At 40.4% G+C, this 20,537-nt stretch overlaps 1 protein-coding gene across 1 annotated transcript in view; it reads left to right on the top strand.

Annotated features, from left to right (window-relative positions):
• The window catches only part of LOC101518037 (complement factor H), a 145,876-nt gene that overhangs the window by 83,364 nt on the left and 41,975 nt on the right, over nucleotides 1-20,537 (top strand). The window contains exons 1-4 of the mRNA XM_058668962.1: nucleotides 8,466-8,523; nucleotides 15,822-15,963; nucleotides 16,876-16,934; nucleotides 20,321-20,467. Coding sequence (XP_058524945.1) covers nucleotides 8,466-8,523; nucleotides 15,822-15,963; nucleotides 16,876-16,934; nucleotides 20,321-20,467 — 406 coding nt within the window. Of the gene's footprint in view, nucleotides 8,524-15,821; nucleotides 15,964-16,875; nucleotides 16,935-20,320; nucleotides 20,468-20,537 lie in introns of the transcript that reaches the window.

Genomic DNA, 20,537 nt, shown 5'->3' on the forward strand with positions numbered 1-20,537 from the left:
TGAATTTGAAATGTAATACAGCAACAACTTGGAGGAATCCACCATGGGGGGGAGGGTAGAGGGAGGTGTTGGGGGAATCCTAGAGCCTATGAAACTGTGTCACATAATGCAATGTAATTAACAAAAAAATATATATATATATTTTAAAAAAGACCCTCTGTTTGTAGAAAGGCTGAGTTGTCCTGATCCTTAACACTTCCATTTAACAAAAACCAATAAACAAACAAACAAACAACAACAACAAAAAACAATTGTATCTTTCTAGATCAAAGTGATGGTAATTAGTATATGATTGACTATGATTTAGTGATGAATCTATGATATATACCTTTAGAAGTTTCTCTCATAGGATTTCCTTTTAATCTTGTATTCTTGAGATTTTAAGTAATACTAGTTCAGGTTTAGTGAAACTGATTTTGGATATAAGTAAACCACCTCTCACTGTGTAACCACATGTACTGCAAATGTGGAGTTCCTGACTTCAGCTGGGTGACTGAAGGATTGAATGAGCAATAGCTTACTGAAAATATTCTCTCTGAAGTAAAATAATAATAATATTTTTAGGATTTTTCTTGTAGCCATTTTTTATAATGAAATAAAAATGAAAGAATTGGATGTTGTGCAAAAGCTTGTGATAATTTGTGTATAAATAAAGAAGGCAACTTTTCTGAGTTGGCCATTATGAGCATCATGCCATAGTGGTCCATGACGTCTCTCCTCTGTCTTCTCTTTGATCCATGCATCCTTTGCAAGCTCTCGAGTTATCCAGAGCTGGTCTCTGGAACCATGCCCCAATCACGGAGCTGGATGGGAAGCTGTGCTGCCGGGACATGAACAGGTGGCAATATGGGATCCTGGCATGTACAAGGTGAGGACATTAGCCACACGGCTACCAAACTGGGCCCTTTTCATGAACTTTTTAAGGCCTGCTGAATATGGTCTCAATAAATATTGGCTGTAAATCACTAATAAGTTTCTGAAAGAAGGAGCTTTCAAAATGTGAGGAAGTGGAAGGTAAAGAGTTTTTAGCAGTGGAAAAAAATGGAACAAAACTCTTGTAAGTTCAGAGCCATGTGACTAAATTAAAATTAAAAGAATCAATTTTCTTGAATTTTACATTATTTCAACAAAGTGTGATAGAAAGCATATCAATTATTACGTGAAATATCAATGTTCTGTATACAGAGACTAAATCATAGAAATTTCAAAATTTGTTTTTCCATTTTTCATGCCTTTTATTTTGAAAAGCAAAGAGAGTTATCATAGAGCAAATGATCCACAGAGAGAACTCTCCCATCCGCTGCTTTACAAGGTTCAAATGCCTAGAACATAAAGGACTAAGTCCTTCCAAAGCCAGGGTTCAGGAACTCCGTCTGTTTCTTCCATTTGGATGACACAGATTCAATTATTAAAATTCAGTACTGAAATGAGAAATAGAGCTGGAATTTGAACTTAACTACTCCCATGTAGGATGCAATCTAGAAACCAATACCTGAACTGCTCTTTCAAATGTTTGCTGTAAATGAATTTTTAATGATTTAAGTATCAGCTAACTATAAGAAATTCACTCTCTATACTTATGTGACTATACATTTCACTCATATACCTGACAGCTGCCGCAGATAGAGGAAGTAGATTGGGCTTACTCAAAGCAGGTCAATCACTCAAACCTGAGCCCAGAACCAGAAAGGGCTGTAGGAGTCAGGCACATCACTGGGCTAACCAGCCAATGACAGACAGATACACATTCCCAACCTATGCCAGCTTCTGTGTCAGGAAGGGCATAAAACTCTCACACACTCCCCTGCCTGCCTTTTTTCTCCACAGCTGTCTCTCTCTTTGCTTGCTAGTGGAGAATGGAGCCCGAGAGGGAAGCTCAAATAAAAGCCTCTTTTTACATTTTTTACAACAGGCTCATGCTTTTCATTCATGGGTGGTCAACAATCTAACAATGCCTATATGACTATTAAGGTAAATAGAAGTGAAAAAGTTATGACATTGAAAGAATAATCAGAGGCAATGTGGAATGCCTATATTAATATCACACAAAATAGATTTTACAATACAAAAAAAGTCAACATAACCAAATAATGTCATTAACTCCACTGGAAGACATAACAATTCTATGTGTGTCTCGAGCTAGCAACAAAGGTTTAATTTGTTTCAAGCAAAACCTGATCAAAGTGATCAGAGAAATTAGGCAAATCTAAAAGTATCACTGGGATTGTGAACACCCTCTCATACCTACACCATGCAGGTTGTTGTACTATTTTTGCCAGCTGTGCCATGTGTGTTGTATTTTAGGGTGAAAGAGTGCCTGACAATATAAAGCACCAAGATTACATAAATGAATTATCTGATGAAAAATTGGAGAACTCACATTTTTTTTAAAATTGTTTTTTAAGTGCTTCATTTTTCTTAAATTTAAATCTTTCATTTGTGTGTTGAGTTGTTCTCAGTAACTCTAAATGGATTTCTTATTCTTTAGGAAAGTAAAAAAAAAATACTTCCCATCTATTATCAACGAACATATTCTTTCTAGTTAAAAATGTCAAAGTTCTTCTATGAATCCTGAAGTTTCTAATAGAAGCCACAAAATGCTATCAAGGTTCTTGGTATACCCATTTACACTGAAAAATTGAGAAATAATAAATCTTAAAAATCATACCAATTATCACATTAAAATAATTCAGGCTTATCCATAAAAAACAGATCATTGTACAAGTTAATATATATTGATTAATTGTGATATATTAACATTTTGGATAACAAAACTTACAAAGTTGATTTAAATCACTTTAATTAATTAATGGAAGTTAATAATGTATGAGTAGAAATTTCACAAATTTGTTGATGTGCAATTTATGTCAATTCAAGTATATAAGATTATCTGAAATGGATGTATCCAAGAAGCAACATATTACTCTGCTAACCAATATCCAATGAGACTTTCTGGGAGAGTTTGGAATAATGGGTCTAGGTAGGACACTGTGAACCAGAAAAATGCTTTTAATAAACTTCTGAAAAACACACATGGTGGAACACAAAATGGATGTCTACTAACAGTTCTTTTCTCCTATAATATTTTTACTTTGCTCTTTGAAAAGAGACAGAGGGAGAAACAGGGAAAGAGGATTTTCCTTGTCTGGTCTATTTCTCAAATGCCCAGTTTTTGAGTCTGTGCCAGCGCAAAGCTGGGATGTGGGAACTGAATCGAGGTCACCCACATGACTGACAGAAATTCTATTTCTTGACTCATCAGTGCTGTCTCCCATGATCTGAAAAGGTGGAAAGTGGAATCGAGAACCAGAGCTGGGAATTGAATCCTGATACCCCAATGTTGGGTTTGCATACATACAAAGTCAACTATCACTTGCTCTGATTTTCAAATATATATACACATATATGTATATATATTATTTAATATATATGTATACATATTTATTATTTAATATATGTATATATTAAATCATTTTAATAATCAATTAATTATTAATTATTGATTATTATTATTAATTGTTGTTTAATGTGCATATGTATATATTTATTTTAAAGATTTATTTGTTTTTATTACAAAGCCAGATATACAGAGAGGAGGAGAGACAGAGAGTAAGATCTTCCATTCGATGATTCTCTCCCAGTTGAGCGCAACGGCCGGTGCTGCGCTGATCTGAAGCTGGGAACCAGAAACCTATTCCAGGTCTTCCACGTGGGTGCAGGGTCCAAGGCTTTGGGCCGTCCTCAACTGCTTTCCCAGGCCACAAGCAGGGAGCTGGATGGGAAGACTCCTACATTGGAAGCCCAATCCAGCATGCCCTCCTAGGGCTTCACACTTCTCTACAGGATGTTTCCTCTTTTGAATACGTTTTACATCTTACTGCCCACAGAAAAGCTTATTTAATATCTATAATTTTTGGAAATTCCATTTACTTTTTTTTCGACTATTCAATTATCACTTTTTTGAATTATATACCTTAGCCATTGTTGTGGCAGTCCTTTGAATTTTAGTTTCAGAAAGGTCAGACTGTGCGTATTTATCATATGCAACATGTTGTGAAATATGTATTTATATATATATATGCATATTTGCACAGGAAATGATGAATGGTTAATTCTAGATAAGCAATATTTGTGACTTTACAAAGTTACAATTGCTCATGTGCTGTACTTTTCCATAACACAATCACATTTATACTGCTATGACACCTTTATGTTTTTATTCCTAAACGTGCCTCATCTCACAACCAATTTTTATTGTCCATTTATGACTCTTTCCTACTGTGTGGAGTATCATTGACACCTCTTTCTTTATGTCTCATAATATTCATGTCAAAAAACAATTTTCTGCTGAATAGAAAATTTTGGAGATCTTAGACTGCATATTGCAGCAATTCTGACTTATTAGTCCTCCCAATCAAGGGCTTCATATTGTTGCACAACTTTGCTTGTTTCTGATTTGCCTAGGTTAATTTTGTAGATTCTCTCTTCAAAGGACATGAGATCTGAGGCCATTGCTCAGTTTTTGTTTCTTGTGTGTGTTTTGTAGTTGGATTTCCTAACAGTGCTTTCTCAGTCAGCATAGCTTAGAAGTCAGCCCATCATTGCCCAGAGGCTGAGCCAATGAGATTCTTATATTTCACCATTGTGTATGAGTGACTGGAGAAATGCCTTTCAACTAAGAAGACTGACACTTTTGTCCCACATTTACTGAAGGAGAAGCAGCTCCCAGGGATCCCTGGTTTCCTGGTTTCTCTACCTGGACACAGCCTGCTGCATGGCCATCAGCTTCTGGATCCCAATTAGTAGGGATCCAGCTTGGGAACTTGGGAACTGCTTGCCCAACTAGTAGGACTTTGAAATACTAGTGTTTCCGAACATGCTTCCCACTCTAATCTCCTCTTACTCAACAGTGCCATAAGGCATGGCCTTTCAAAGACTCCACACACACACACACACACACACACACACACACACACATTGCTCTCAACCACAGAGAGGCATGTGTCCTGCCTCTCTGCTTGGGGCATGACTTCTGAGTCAAGGAACTGGAATGGCAGGTTGTGGTTGATGAGAACTACCACTCTCCATTAAGAAGACTTACAGAGACCTGCTAGAAGGACTGCTCCTCAACAGTATGCCCTCTAGCCAATTTTGAGAGACTACAAATGACTTTTAAGATAATATATCTGGTCAAACCCTATGGAAATTCTAGCCCCACGGGTTAGTTCAAGAGATGGAGTGTTGATGGACTAAACTAGGTGTGACCAAGGAGCCTGCAATCAATCACAGATTAAAGAACTGACAACAGCTGGACTGGTCAAGGCAGCAGCACCAGTATGTGAATCCTGAATAGCGTGCGGGGTGGGCCGGGCTGCAACGTTGACCAGCTCATGCAAGGCAAAAGGAAGGCCAGACTACGCCGGGCACTGGCCTAAACCCAATGGCATGTGTGAGAACTAGGTCTGGGAGGGGATCAAGTGCAGAAACATGTGAAACTCCCCTGGTGAGTCACAGCTCCCACTGTGGTCCAGACCTGGGTTAGGACAAGCTGGGCAAAGTAGCTCCAACGGCTGGTCAATGCATGAAATGGCAATGGAACGGGTGCACTGGGCAGTACTGAGCAAACCTTAGCTCACAAGTAAAATTAGAAACCAGGATGGAGCACAAGACATGCCCAGCTATGTTCTTGCACCTACTGGTCTGTCTGAGCCAGGGATGCTAGCCACAGTGTCTTAGGCAGGGGTCGCGATAGGTAAGGGGCTGAACCAAGCTGTGTCAGAGCAACCACTGGCATGCTAAACACTGGCTAGGAATAGGCCGGGTTGGGAAGCTAAGAGGACACCATAGCTGGGTGGAGGTTCCCACTAAGGAGCGCACAAGCTGGAATGGGGGCTGTGTTCTGATCAGGATACAGTTGTAATCTCCCTTGGCACAAGTGTGGACTGGGACTGGACGCACCAGGCTGGGCGAGGCTGCAACACCTTCTGGTGTTCTGGAGGACCAGGGTAGATGTGGGATAGACTAGGCTAGGTCTCAACCCATACTGAGCCATGTATGAGCTGTACATGGGTATGGACGATCCATGGCTGGGCTGAAACATCCAACAGCAAGAACCAGTTTGGGTTGAAGGCCAGTCAGGAAAAGCCACTGTTCCTGCTAGCACAGGGGTTGAACTGAGTAGGGCTGGCTCATGGACCCACTGGTATGCGCAAAATCTGGCATTGGGAGGGGTTCTGATGGAGGAGCCTGGGCAACTCCTCTGGCAGGACACAGATCCGGCAGGTAAGCGCAAGCATTATAGCAAACAACTCAGAACAGGCCATGGAAAGTTTCCCAGTGGCATACATTTGGCATGGGTCGGGGGCAGACCAGGCTGAATCAGTTCACATCATCCACTGGCAAATTCAAGCACCAGAACAGAGTGTGGGTCGAGTCAGGTTTGGTCGTGACAAAAGCAGTACACAATATGGAATGCCAAGGTGAGGTTGCCTGTACTGGATGTGACCACAGCGCCCAACAGCACATGTGAGAACCAGGAAGGGAGGGGGCATAGCCAGCAGGGGATTAAGGGGTGGTCCCCTCACCGGACAGCTACTCCCACTGGAGAGCTTGAGCTGGGATGGGGGTAGACCAGACTAAGCAGGGCTACAACACCTACGGGCTTCATGTGGACAAGATCAGGGAAAAGACAGGCTGGCCTGGTTATTCCTACTGGTGCAATCCACAGTTAGAGTGGGTGAGGGTTGTTTGGGCTTAGTCACAGCATCAGCTGGCAGAAGCTGGCACTGGGGTCTAATTTTGTCAAGTCAAACCACAGAACCACCTGTAGAGTGCATAATCTGGGAGTGGGAGTGGTCTGGGAAAGAAATAGTGGGCTCCTCCCTCTTGGGTTACCAATTGCACAGGAGGGCAAGGAAACTAGGACAGAGGCTGGGGTGGCTAGACAGAAAGGCACCCAACAACATCCGTGAGGGCTGGATAGTTGAGCTGGTTAGATGGAACAAGGCCTTAATACCCATTGCCATGAATGGGAGCAGAAGGGGATGTGGAACAGACTGGACTAGTGTGCTGCACATACTGGCAAACCAGGGCACGGGGTATACATGTTGGAGGTTATTGTGGGTCGCTCTGACTAGGCTGCAGCACACACTGGTTTGTGTGAGGGCCCAGGGTGTGCTGGGCAGAACCAGGCTGGACTGCAATACCCATTGGTTCCAGTGGAAGCTGGGGCTGAAAACAGAACCAACCCAGCAACTGCAACCACCAGCTGATCGGGGCAATGGACTGTGCTGGGCCCTGTGCTTGCTAATACATACAAGAATCTGGTCTGGGAACACCTCAGACAAAGTTTCTTTGGGGATCCCCCCAATTGAGCTGCCAGACTCAGAACCCTAACCATGAAAAGACAGAGGACAGTCCAGTCAATCAATCACCTCAGCTATATGTTGGCACTGAAAAACTGAGCAATTGGAGACTCTATGATAGACTGTGTCAATCAGTGGATTCTCCAACGACCTCATCATGCTTGGAGTGGCGAGATTGGCAGTGACCCATAACTGTTGGACTATCAAAACCACTTGAGCAAGACCCTCGGAGCATGCGCCACATCCCGGACCTGGGGAGGGTGGGAGACTGGGTGGGGATTCTCCCTTAAAACCCCTTTTTACATCAGATAATTAAGGAATCAATATGGAACTAATTGTCTTACCCATCTTCCTGTAGCACTCGAACCTCTTTACCCTAATTATGTAAAGACTGTCAAAATAAATAAATTAATTAGGTTAAAGAAAGAGAATATATCCAGTTACTATTACTCCGTTTTGGAGGATGAAAAGATAGATAGCAATTCCTTCACATTGCCATTATTAAAGTATCACTTGAGCAAACTGATTTTGAAATCCAATTTGTTCCAAAATTCCAGAAAGTATATTTGGCCAAAATTAATTTTTAACTGGTTTTTAAACTAGCTACAAAATGTGAAAACTGTAAAGGCAGAATCTAACCCTTAGTGAATCTTTTTAAAAGGAATTCATAGTACAACATTGATGCTATTGATATATAATGAGGACTGGTATCTGCTCCTGGGACCTTTTTCAAATCTCTGGCTTCCATGTGAAGGAGAAGGTCATGGATCTCTCCCCAGATCAAAGGGATCCAGCCTTGTGTACTCAAAATGCGGGGACACTGACCACAATGTGGAAATCGAACAGCTATCATTTGATCAAGCAAATATCAAGAATGTATTCAGGGTATTCATGAAAAGGCATTGCTTGGACAATCTCTTGTTATTTTCCATAAACTCTGTGAACTTTGATATTTACCAAAATTACTTCATCTAACCAGTTTCCCGGTAGGACACTGAAATTCAAATCTTGGTTCCAAACTGCTAATGAAAGTAGAATTCCAAACAACACCAACCAACTGATGCAGGAAAATTTAAGTTTCATATGACAGGATTTTCCAACATGTTCTCCTTAATCAATGTCATACTCATCTTAGGTGTTCCTGCTGTCATTGGACAAGGTGAGTTGAAAGCAGCTGCATTTTTAAATGTATTTATGGGGTGTGCATCAATGGTGTGTGTGTGTGTGTGTGTGTGTTTGTAAATAACTAGATGAGAATGTCTGAATGTAGGCTCATAATATAACTCAGCTCTATGATAATGCTTCCAATGTACATTTACTAGGAATAAAACAAAATGAAAAAGTGCAAAAAACTGTGAGACACCCACCATATGTGATTTGGAGAGGAATTAAATTATGAAAATATACATTTAATGAAGGTCAAATTGTTAAGGCAAGGACATAGTGCAATTTTGACTAGCCCTGAAATGTCTCCGATCGGAGAAAATTATCATCTCAAAACATCTAGACACATATAAGATATTTGCAAAAGATTTCATTTTCAAAATTTGTATATTTGTTATTTTAAGTACCATTATAATGTCAGATGTAACATAAAGATTTAGGTGTCACTCAACACCAACAAAAACCTTGTAAATGAAATAACACAATACCCAGCACAATGACTCAGATTGCTAATGCTCCCCTTCAAGCATTCCTTGCATCCCAAGTACTTGGTGATTTGTGTCCAAGCTGTACCACTTCTGTCCAGCTCCCTACTTGTGGCCTGGGAAAGCAGTAGAGGATGGCACAAAGCCTTGGGAGCCTGTACCTTCATGGGAGACCAGAAAGAAACTTCTGGTTCCTGGTCACTTTTGACATCTTCAACTACTGTATTCAGGTATGATAGCAGAGATTAGAAGTAGAGCAGCCCAGTCTCCAACTGGCACCCATACTGGTTGCATGCACCAGAGGTGGTGGCTTAACCAGCTAAACTATAGCACCGACCTGGACTTTTGTTTTTTTTTCAAGAAGGGTGTGTTGCGATATCAGGCATCTTGTTCAATCAAGTTATGATGCTTTCTTTATGGTTGTTGCTGCAATCTTTATTTGGTGTCTTTTGATTGAAATTTAAAATAATATCATCTCTACTGGAGTCTTAATTGATGATTTCCTAAGTTTTAGTTTTAGAGATCTAAGACAATCATGATTAATAATGTCCAACCAGATTCTAACATCACATGATAACTATTCTAACTTGTTTACTTTAAGCCACACTGTAACACAATTGTAAACACAGACATTTGTAATTGTAAAACATGTTGGCCAAACTACTATTACATAATCCAATTGTTAGTTTTTCAAATGCATTTAAAGTTCTTACAGTTCTTCATGTTGTTACACGCAGCTAATTCAAGCAGCCTAGTCCTCTTCTCACGATTAGTTCACCACTAGCCAAAATCCCAGACATGATGAGGTATTAGGAGGTCCTTTATCGCAATAGGCTAGGAACTGGAGCATGGGTGGAGGGGCCTGAACAGGAAGGGACATATCTTCTGCCATGGAGGCAGGATGGGGGCTGGCAGCACAAGGGTGCCAGTAAGGGAAAAGGGAGGATGGAGGGGACAGGGAGAGCCAGGGGAAGGAGGGAAAAGAGACTGGCAAGGAGAAGGGGGGGACTGTGTGAGCTGTGTGTGCCCCAAGGACTGGAGACTGAGGTTACCTGAGCCAGAAGAAGGTGGGACAGACTGGACAAGGGGCTGTGAGAGACGGGGGAGTGGATGCTCAGGTAAGGCCCCAGGTTACATCTGGTTGGTGGATAAGCAGAACTGTGTGAATTTTGCAAGCTGTGGGGAAGCGGAAGCAGGAAAGAGCACAGGGTCCAAGACGGGATGTTCGAATCACTCCTCACACCAATTGATATATTAAAATAAAATTAAACAAAATAAAGTATTTATAAAAATAGAAATTCTAGCCATATACACAGGGAGAATCTTAAAGCTAGACTCTCATGCTCAGTGAGGCCTTTTTTCAAAAGTAAGCATTGCTAAGGATTAAAATGACAACCTGTCAAAATGTTTTATTAGATTTATGCTCTTATGTCCATTTATTCACATTTTATATATAAATGAAATGAATAATAAAATTATGCACATTGTTTTGAGCTCCCTGGGATTTCACTGTGGCTCACACTGTAATTTGTGCAGCTGCTGTCAATCCAGACTCATCCCCACAGGGATCCAGAATCTCCCTTGTGGGTGGTTCTGGTATCTGGGGATCTAGGGCACACCTCCAGCTGTAGGGTGCCCTATGATTTGTGAGTTGGTCCCTCAGCCTGGATCACTCCACACTTGCTCTCTCTCTCTAATGGTTCATTCCACAACGCCTTGGCCACCCCGACCTGAGGCTTCATCAATTGGGGGTCTGTGGGCTTCATACTAGTGGCTCCCTTCAGCGGTGTTTTGTCCTGTGGCTTTTCACCTGCCACTGTCTCATGCAGAAGGCTCCTGGTCCCACCAGGAGTCTGCCTGCTCCTGTTCGCTGAATACCGATTCAAAATTCACTAGGATTTTATCTGTCTGTTGAGATGCCTTTCTGTTGCTATCCTGTGTTCACCTTCTTCTTGGGTGGCTGGCTGTAACTTTAGATATTTCAATAATTTCTCCTTGTGTTTCTCTTGTTTTCCTCAGTTGGTCTCCAGGGAGCTTCGTTCACCCAGTCCAGGGACTTTTCTTCAGCTCTTGATTCAACCCAATTTTGTCTGCGAGTTCTCTCTGCATGCTCAGCTACACTTGCATACCCTCTTCAGCCATCTTTCCCCTCTTAATTAATATTTATCTATGTATTTGAACATCAGAGTCAGAGAGAGAGAGACAGAGACAGAAAGAGAGAGAGACACAGAGAGAGAGAGACAGAGAGAGAGACACACAGAGAGAGAGAAAGATCTTTCTCTACTTTACTCACCAACTTGCTACACCAGCCAGAGCTGGGCTGGACCCGGGCAGGAAGCCGGGAACTTCCCCCACATCTCACACCTGAGAGTGCAAGGAGCTCAAGCACTTGGAACATCCTCCACTCTTCTCCCAGGTGCACTGGTAGGGAGCTGGATCACAAACAGAGCAGCCCGGACTCAAACAGGCACCAATATTGCATGCCGGTGCTGAAGGCAGGGCTTTACCTGTATGTAAAAACACCAGTACCTTAACTTCTCCTTAACACACTTTTTGCTTCTCAGGAATCTAGTATCTGATGACAACTGAAAAGAAAAATAAAAAAGAAACATAACAGTAAGATACATACATTGAACTCTTCACAAGGATTTTTAACAAGACCCTTAACAAGAAGGGCTCAACGTGATGGTAGGAACAAAAAGCTGAGTACGATCAGTGCTTGCTTTGAAAAATGGACAAGGAAGTCAGATACAGACATCTGAATGGATTCCACGAATGCCAAATGTCCCCCATACATTTTTCATCTAAATTACAATATGATCCTAACATGGATGATTATGTTACATTTCTACAAATGTGGCATGTATAGTATTTGAAAAGGAATATTGAAAATTGGTCCATTATTGAGAGATATCAGGGTGATAAAAAGGAGTAAGAAAGATGTTTACAGGAAGAGATTGCGGATGAGTCCAAAGCATGGCAGATTGCAGCTCACAGGTCAAATCCAGTTCTCTTCCTTTAGTAAGCAGTGTAGACTCACAGAATCAGGCCTTGGTCATGCCAATTTACTTAGGGATGTTAGACCTTTGTCACACCTGCTTTTGCTTCACAATCACAGAGTCAACCAGTTGCACCAAGATCTCTCTGTTCTTTTTCAGAAAGTTGTCCATACACTGTACTGACTTATTCTAAGAAAATATATTGCAATATCTTGATACCTTAATAAATTATTTCTTCCTATTCATGCTCATTTTCAAGGACTTCATTTAAATAATTGCAAGAATTTGATGAGAAAGATGTCATCTTTTCATTTCCTTCCTTAGTTAGTGGAGGTATGAGAAAAAGAATATAAAGCGTGCACAATAACTTTTGAAGCTTTCTCCCTAAAATGAAAGATACTATATCCATTTTCATTTCATGTTTTTATATATAAGACATATGATGACCATCTGGAAGAAAAAGGCACTGAATACTTGTAAACTATGAGAGCAGCAGAAACCAAGGGCGGAGAAGGAAGCAGAAGGAAGAGTTGACATTACATGTTGTGAGTCACAGCAGGTGGAAACATAATGATGTGTGTGTTGGTTTTGGAGAAAGATGAGGAGAGCAGGAGGCACAGATACATGTGATGACAAACATGTTGAAGGAAATTCTGAGTGATAATATAGGGCGAATATGACAATGTACACCTTTAAGTGTCAATTTGTGATGTGCCAATTTATATAACATCTGCTTTTAAATTTTTGTGTAGTTGATTAATTTTTCAGGATATTGAGTTCCAAATTCTCCACATACCCCTTTTGTTTTCAGATGAAGCATGTAATGTTCCTAATATTCCAAACGGTTCCTACTCACCTGAAAGGATTAAACACACAATTGGAGATGAAATCACTTATGAGTGTGAAGAAGGTTTTTATCCTTCCACTAGAGGAACTAGAGCAACATGCACTAGCGCAGGCTGGGTGCCTGCTCCAAGATGCAGCTGTAAGTTCCCTTACAATATTTATCTAATTTTAAAATAAAACTTTCTACTGTCAAAGAGTACAGATGCCAATAAATGCAAACAAGTGTACAGATCAGTGAGGTTTTGGGACGTTGGCTCACACTTCAAATATGCAAATTAAGAATAAAGTATTACAAGTAACCTAAATGTCACAATATCCTTCCCCTCGATTTCTTTGTTGTAATGTGTTAAAAAGGAGCACTTTGTGCTTTAAATGGTTTGATTCAGCAAAGCAATAGTTATAACTGCCTCCTAAAAGCTTTGATGGTCACGCAGTTCTTATTCTCTGTATACTGTTAATGGAATACATACCGCCAATAGAAGAAAATGTGTGATATCTGTCATTTTCATGAGGTGTACTTCATTTAGCATAAAGTTGCATCCATTTTGCTACAAAAGACAGAATTTCTTTCTTTCTTTTCTTCCTTTCTTTTTTCTTTCTTTCTCTCTTTTTCTCTTTATTTCTTTTATACTAATAATTAACTAAATATTGTGTTACATATATTCGGCATTTGTTTTTCCAAAGGATGAGGGACACCGCAGAAGTTGATTACATACTCGGCTATTCTGAACTAAAATGCCAGAGATGTGAGAGTGCATGCAACACTTTCACATTTCCAGGAGTGGGATAGATGAGTTCTTTCTGTGATAGATCTAATTTTAGTTTCCTGAGGACTCTGTTGCAGGGTGCAAGCGAGATCACACCAGACATGTCTAAGGTTTATTAAGGAGTCTTCATTAACCAAGCTTGGTGACAATAGAGCACAATAGCAAATCACAAGTCCATACGTCAACCCAACCAATCATAATCCAACCAATCATAATCCCAAAAGGAACAAATGGTCATTATCCTTAAGTTCATCCATTAAGCTGAAGACCTATGTCACAGCTTCCCCAACAATATAACTTATCCTTAAAGACATGCAGCAAATAACCTGGACACACTCACAAATAACCTGGACACACTCACAAAGAAGCTGGACACACTGCAGACATTCACCTTTCGCTGGCTTCTCTGCCCACATTCCACTACTGCTAAGCCTCACCCCTCCTGGAATTCCTGACAGCACACAAACCAGAAACAACAGTATTATAACCATTGCCCCATCAAAGTAGTACATAGGGACCATGCTCAGGGGATTACCTGTCCTGGGTCAGCCAAGAGTCGTGGTGCCAGAGTAATGGAAGCACCTGGCCAGAAAGAGAGTCAGAGCCATTTTTATTGATTTATGTTCTGTAGCATCCCACTTGAACTGGGTGAATGTTGATTTTGAGTTTTTTAGATTCATTTTGTTGGTATGTTGGTGTGCAACTTTAAATCTGTTTTCATTAGGGAAACTGCTGTGTCCAGGATCTTCTGTCTAGCAGGCCCCAAAACCACCAAGGGATGAGGGGACAGTGCTCTTCCCAGCATAAGCAATGGAAACGAATGGTAGTGAAGGGTGTTTTTTATTTGGTAGAAGTCACAAGCTTATCAAGGAGAAGTAGGCAGGCAGAAGGGTAGCCCTGACAGTACTTCCAACCAACAAAAGCAAGTGACTGGCTAACAGATATGTCTATTTCTCTGGCCCCTCTAATGAAGCTAAAGGTAAGGAAGCACAGGAAATGGTAGCTCAAGGCCGACTCATTACCTGCTATAAAACAGATGAATATAACATTCGACTTTCTAGAGTTGTTTGCCCAGGAAGTCCTAGCAGAGCAGGGAAGAGAGACTGGGGTGCAGACCATTGTTCTTGTTGCATAACCAACGGCACAGCGCGCCATGTGCCCATAGCCTCTCATATGGGCTAGGCAGGTGGAAATCCAGGAGTGATCTTCCACACTGGTGTATAGCTCATGTTTTGTTCTATCATTCATCTTTACTGTATCTTATATTTGGAATTAAGGTAACGTTCACCTGATGGAATGAATTTGCAAGACTTCTATGCATTTCAATTATTTTGAATAGTTTAGGATGAGTTGGGATTAGTTGTGTTTCTGTGATAGCAATTGTTATATTTTTTCATCTCCGATTTTATTAATTTTAATCTTCTCCCCCTTTTTGTTTTTATTTTGCTAACATGGATTGATGTTTTTGTAATTTTAGTTATATTTTAAAAAACATACCTACATTTCACCTAACTTCTGTATATTTCATTTTTACTATTAATTTATTCTTAAATTTTTTGTGATAATTTGAAAAGTTGATTATATATATAAATATATTTCATTAATATTTAATTTTGTGCATAGTTGATTGGGGTGATAAGGTTCCAGGGCTCCAGGAAGGTAAGAGAGAGCACCATTTTCACATTCTCTTTTTTTTCTTTCTCTGTCTGAGGAAATTTATTCTTATATTTAATTATTTATTTTTTCCCTTTAATTTTGAATTTTTTTCTAGGTCCTAGAGATGGCTTCAGCTTATTTGATACCTGCTCCATTTTTTATGTAGGCACTAATTTACATAAACTTTCTTCCATTGTTAACAATTATCTATTTATTTGAAACACAGAGTTACCGAGAGAGAGAGAGAGATGTTGAGAGCAGGAGAGTTGTGAAGATCTGATATGTTCACCAAATTGCCACAAGAGCGAGAGCTGTGCCATCCCAAGTCAGAAGACAGTTACAGCTTCATTAACAGAGACTCTTCACATGTCTCAGGCATCTGAATTCTGTGACCTGGCTGGTCTTAGAAACCTTAATGCAATGTGTAGGTAATGGTGCTAATAAGAGAATATAACAGATTGATCAACAGATTCATCTCTGATATGATCATTCCATAAGGTAAAAGCTAATATCTGCTGTTTTTGTGTTTCTCATTGCAAGTGAAACCTTGTGATTTTCCACAAATAAATCATGGTCATCTATATCATGAAGACAGATATAAACCGTACTTCCCAGTATCCATAGGACAGCGTTATAGCTATTACTGTGACAACAACTTTGTGACTCCTTCAAATTCATACTGGGATTACCTTTATTGCACCAAAGATGGATGGACACCAGAAGTGCCATGCCTCAGTAAGTACATGGCTTACCTGTTCTGTGTGTGAATATTGCAGAGAGTGCAGAAAGAAGAGCACATACATGATTGCAACTAAGTCTTATGTGTATAAAATAATACTATATAAGGTGAGCCTTTGTCTTACAGTGAAGACACCAACGGGTCACCCGCTTCCTGATTCAGAGTCCACTTGGAGTCCTGGTTCTGTTCTTAGTTCCAGCTTCCTGTTCATGTGCATCTCTGGAGACAGGAGAGAATGGCTCAAGTAGCTGGGCTCATTTCACCCCTGTGGCAGATTTGAATTGGGTTTCCAGCTCCTGAATTAATTTCTGCTCATTCTCAGCTGTTGCAAGTATTTGAAGAATGAGCCATGGATAAATCTCCAACCTGCTTGTCTCTCTCTCCCTCCTCTTTCTCACTCTCTTAGGTTTTCAAATAAGTAAGTTGATTGATAAATTAAAATAAATGAGTAAGCTACAACAAAAATATTAGCAGGTTTTCATTTCTTGGAAACGTTCTTAAAAATATCAAGAGGGTTTTACAAGAATTTCTATATCTGTTATGCATATTGTAATATAAAAGCTAACAAGATATAACATGGAATATTGGTCTTCTCTTAAACATTTGGTAGCAATTTTGCTTTTCATTGATCACATATTATTTTTGGATGCTTGTTTCATTTGGAATGATTTCTCATTTCAATATAATAAATGGATTTTGCTAAAATTAATATTCTTATCTTAAAATGTGGTTCTCAGGACAATGTACTTTCAATAATGTGGAAAATGGAAAAGATCCATCTAGAGAAAGAGCATATTTGCAACATCAATCTGTGCATGTTGTGTGCTATCCAGGATATAGTCTTCCAAATGATCAGACAAGCATTACGTGTACAGAGGATGGCTGGTCCCCTCTCCCCAAATGCATTCTTGCAAGTAAGTAAATTTTTCCTTTTTAAGACTGACTTACTTTTAACTGGAAAGACAAACCAGTTTTAAGGAGAGGAGCTGTTAGTGACAGTTCTTCCACCCACTGGATCACTCTCCAATTTGGCACAATGGATATAGAGCTAGAAAGGTAGTGCAGCATTCAGGACATGAACTGGCACCCATGTGGGAACCAGACACTTACAAGGTGAGAATGTAGCCATTGAGCCATCATGCAGGGCCCTAAGTAAACTGTTCTAAGACCCCAGTATGTTCATCATTTCCTGAACATGATCTCTATTAGCTAGTCAAATGTTTTCATCACCTTCCTGATTTGATTTTCGGGTGTTTAATAGTGGTTTGCAAGTCTGCTTATTAGGTAAAACAAGTCCCTGGATTTAACTGAGAATGCATTAAAAGACTTTGGATAATGTTACATGAAGGTGTGCTTAGGGGCTTGCAGTTACAGCAAAGTAGTTTGCCTTGGCGTGGTAGCATCACCTTGATGCTATAATCTTCATCGAGATGTGAGTTTGGAACTTGGCTGTTTCACTTTCAGTCTAACCCATGGTAATACGCTTGGGAAAGTACAGCAGACATTCTGAGTTCCTGGGCCCTTTTACCCCTGCGGAAAACCTAGAAAAAATTGTGGTTCCTGGCTATGGGCTGGCCCATCTTCAATCATTAAAAACCATGTGAGGATGAACCAGGGGATGGAAAGATTTCTCTCGCTCTCTCGGTATCTCTCTCTGGCTATGTCACTGTCTGGCTTGTTGGATCTGTTACTCTCTCTCAGAGAGTCTAACTCTGGCTTTCAAATACATAAAATGAATAGTTTCAAAAAACATGCACGTTTTGGCATGGCATGGTACCCTAGAGCTTAAGTCCTCACCTTGCATGTGGCACAAACTTATATGGGCACCAGTTCGTGTCCAGGCTGCTTTATTCAGCTCTCTGGTTGTGGCCTGGGAAAGCCATAGAGGATGGTCCCAAACCTTGGGTCCCTGCACCCACGTGGGAGACCCTGAAGAAGCTCCTGGCTGCTGGCTTTGAATGGGTTTAACTGCAGCCACTGTGGCCACTTAGGGCGTGAATCAACAGACTAATTGATTCTCTAATTCTCTAATTCTCTCGGCAATTCTAACTTTCCAATAAAAATAGATAATGAAAAATACATTAATGATCAGTCAGTTGACTCAAAATGAACATGGAATTTAAATCTGTAATGGAAAACTACACAATAATGGCAAAAATAACATTCATGCATTGAAGTATTATTCCCAGTACTATTTCTCTAGCATACATAACTAGAATGAGTTTTTCTGAGACATGATGCGCATTCTGCCTCACACAGCCTCCCATAATGGCTGTACCACTACACATGCCTGTCTACATTTCCTTGCTCTTCTTCTTCTTCTTTTTTTTTTTTTTAAAGATTCATTTATTTTTATCGCAAAGGCAGGTATACAGAGAGGAGCAGAGACAGGTAGGAAGATCTTCCATTGATGATTCACTCCCAAGTGACCACAACGGCCAGTGCTGTGCCTGGAGCCAGAAAACTCCTCCAGGTCTCTCATGCAGGTACAGAGTCCCAAGGCTTTGGGCTGTCCTTGATTGCTTTCCCAGGCCTCAAGCAGGGAGCTGGATGGGAACCAGGGCCGCCGGGAATAAAACCAGCGACCATATGGAACCCCAGCGCTTGCAAGGCAAGGACCTTAACCACTATGCTATCACGCCAGGCTCTCTTGCTGTTCTTGATAATGGTTGAGGGATGTCCCAGGTTACTATTTACAGAAAGAATGGCTATAAAGTGTTATACTTTTGTAGTGTGAATGTGTATTTCTTTCTACTTGAGTTGAAGATGACAATGTCAATGGAAGTTAATCTAATTTATGGAAGCAAGTTTGATTTCCTAAATTTACATGGTTAAGAGTTTTGATGTTTAAGAAACTTGGTCATTGTGAATGTTAATCTTCTTTCAATTGTATGTATTGCTATATGTTGTTTTCTGTGGCTTGTATTTTTCTTTGTTTTAATATATATTGCTAATAGAAACTGTCTACCTTATTGCAAAATTGTAAGTATGTTTATACTGAATATGTTTTTTCCTACGGAAATATTTCTCTTGATAAATTTCATTGATAAATACCTAGAAGTTAGCTTTTTTATTCACTTTATTAGAAAGTGAGATACATGGAGAGGGGGATAGACAGAGAAGAAGATCTTCTTTTCGCTGATTCACTCCCCAAGTGGCCACAAAAGCCAGAGTTGAGCAAATCAGAAACCAGGAGCCAAGGGCTTCTTCTGGGTCTCCCACAGGAGCCCAGGGTCGCAAAACCTTGGGTGGTCCTCTATGACTTTCCCAGGCCTCAAAACTGAGTGTAAACTTTTCAATTAGTAGTGAATGTATGTATGTGAGGACTATAGAGTGACATTTCAATGTGTGTTTACAATGTGTGCTCATCAAGTCAATGCAACCAGCATTTGCCTTTTTCTGACATTACTTTATGACTAGAGCCTTGAAACTCCTTTTTTCTGTTTGCTCATAGAATATCTAATATGTTATTTTGAGCTTTTTAGATATTTTATCCTGGCCCAGTCCCCGATTTGTAGCTATCTTAATAGCAAAGTGGTGACGGAAGGATCTCTTTCCTCTCCCCCCTTCCTCTCACTTTCACACTCCTCTCTCCCTCTTGCTCAGCCCAGTGTGTCACTGTCAATCTGCCGTTCAAACACATAAATAAAGAAATATGCACTGGGCCCGGCGGCGTGGCCTAGTGGCTAAAGTCCTCACCTTGTACGCCCCGGGATCCCATATGGGCGCCGGTTCTAATCCCAGCAGCTCCACTTCCCATCCAGCTCCCTGCTTGTGGCCTGGGAAAGCAGTCGAGGATGGCCCAAAGCCTTGGGACACTGCACCCACATGGAGACCCAGAAGAGGTTCCTGGTTCCCGGCATCGGATCGGTGCACACCAGCCCGTTGCGTCTCACTTGGGGAGTGAATCATGGGACGAAAGATCTTCCTCTCTGTCTCTCCTCCTCTCTGTATATCTGACTTTGTAATAAAATAAATAAATCTTTAAAAAAAAAAAAAGAAATATGCACTGACTACCAAGGGAGGAAGATACTCACACTATTATAGGGAGAAAAGGAGAAGTTATTTAATGAGGTAAACTTTAAAATCTACCAAAAATTGTATTGTCTTACATTTCTGAACAGTGTTTGAATGGACACAAGCACAATGTTTCATAATAGATTACCTGCTGTTTTAAATACTTCTTGAACCATGGTTGCTTATGCAATGATTGGCTATTCAACGTAAAGGCTAAACTGAGATGAGACCCTTTTTTTTTCTGTTTTTCCAGATGTTTCCTGTGTGAATCCACCCAATGTAGAAAATGCTATTATAATATCCCCGAAGATGGCAAGGTACCTGTCTGGCCATAAAGTACGTTATGAGTGTAATAGACCTTTTGAAATATTTGGGGAAGTAGAAGTCATGTGTCAAAATGGAACGTGGACAGAAGCACCTCAATGCAAAGGTACAGTACCATATTTCTCCAAATGTGCAAGAGAAAGCAGTAGGACTAAAAATGCTGATATAAATAAAGT

The sequence above is a fragment of the Ochotona princeps genome, chromosome 10 (genome assembly GCF_030435755.1).
Source record: "Ochotona princeps isolate mOchPri1 chromosome 10, mOchPri1.hap1, whole genome shotgun sequence".
In the NCBI taxonomy this organism is placed as follows: domain Eukaryota; kingdom Metazoa; phylum Chordata; class Mammalia; order Lagomorpha; family Ochotonidae; genus Ochotona; species Ochotona princeps.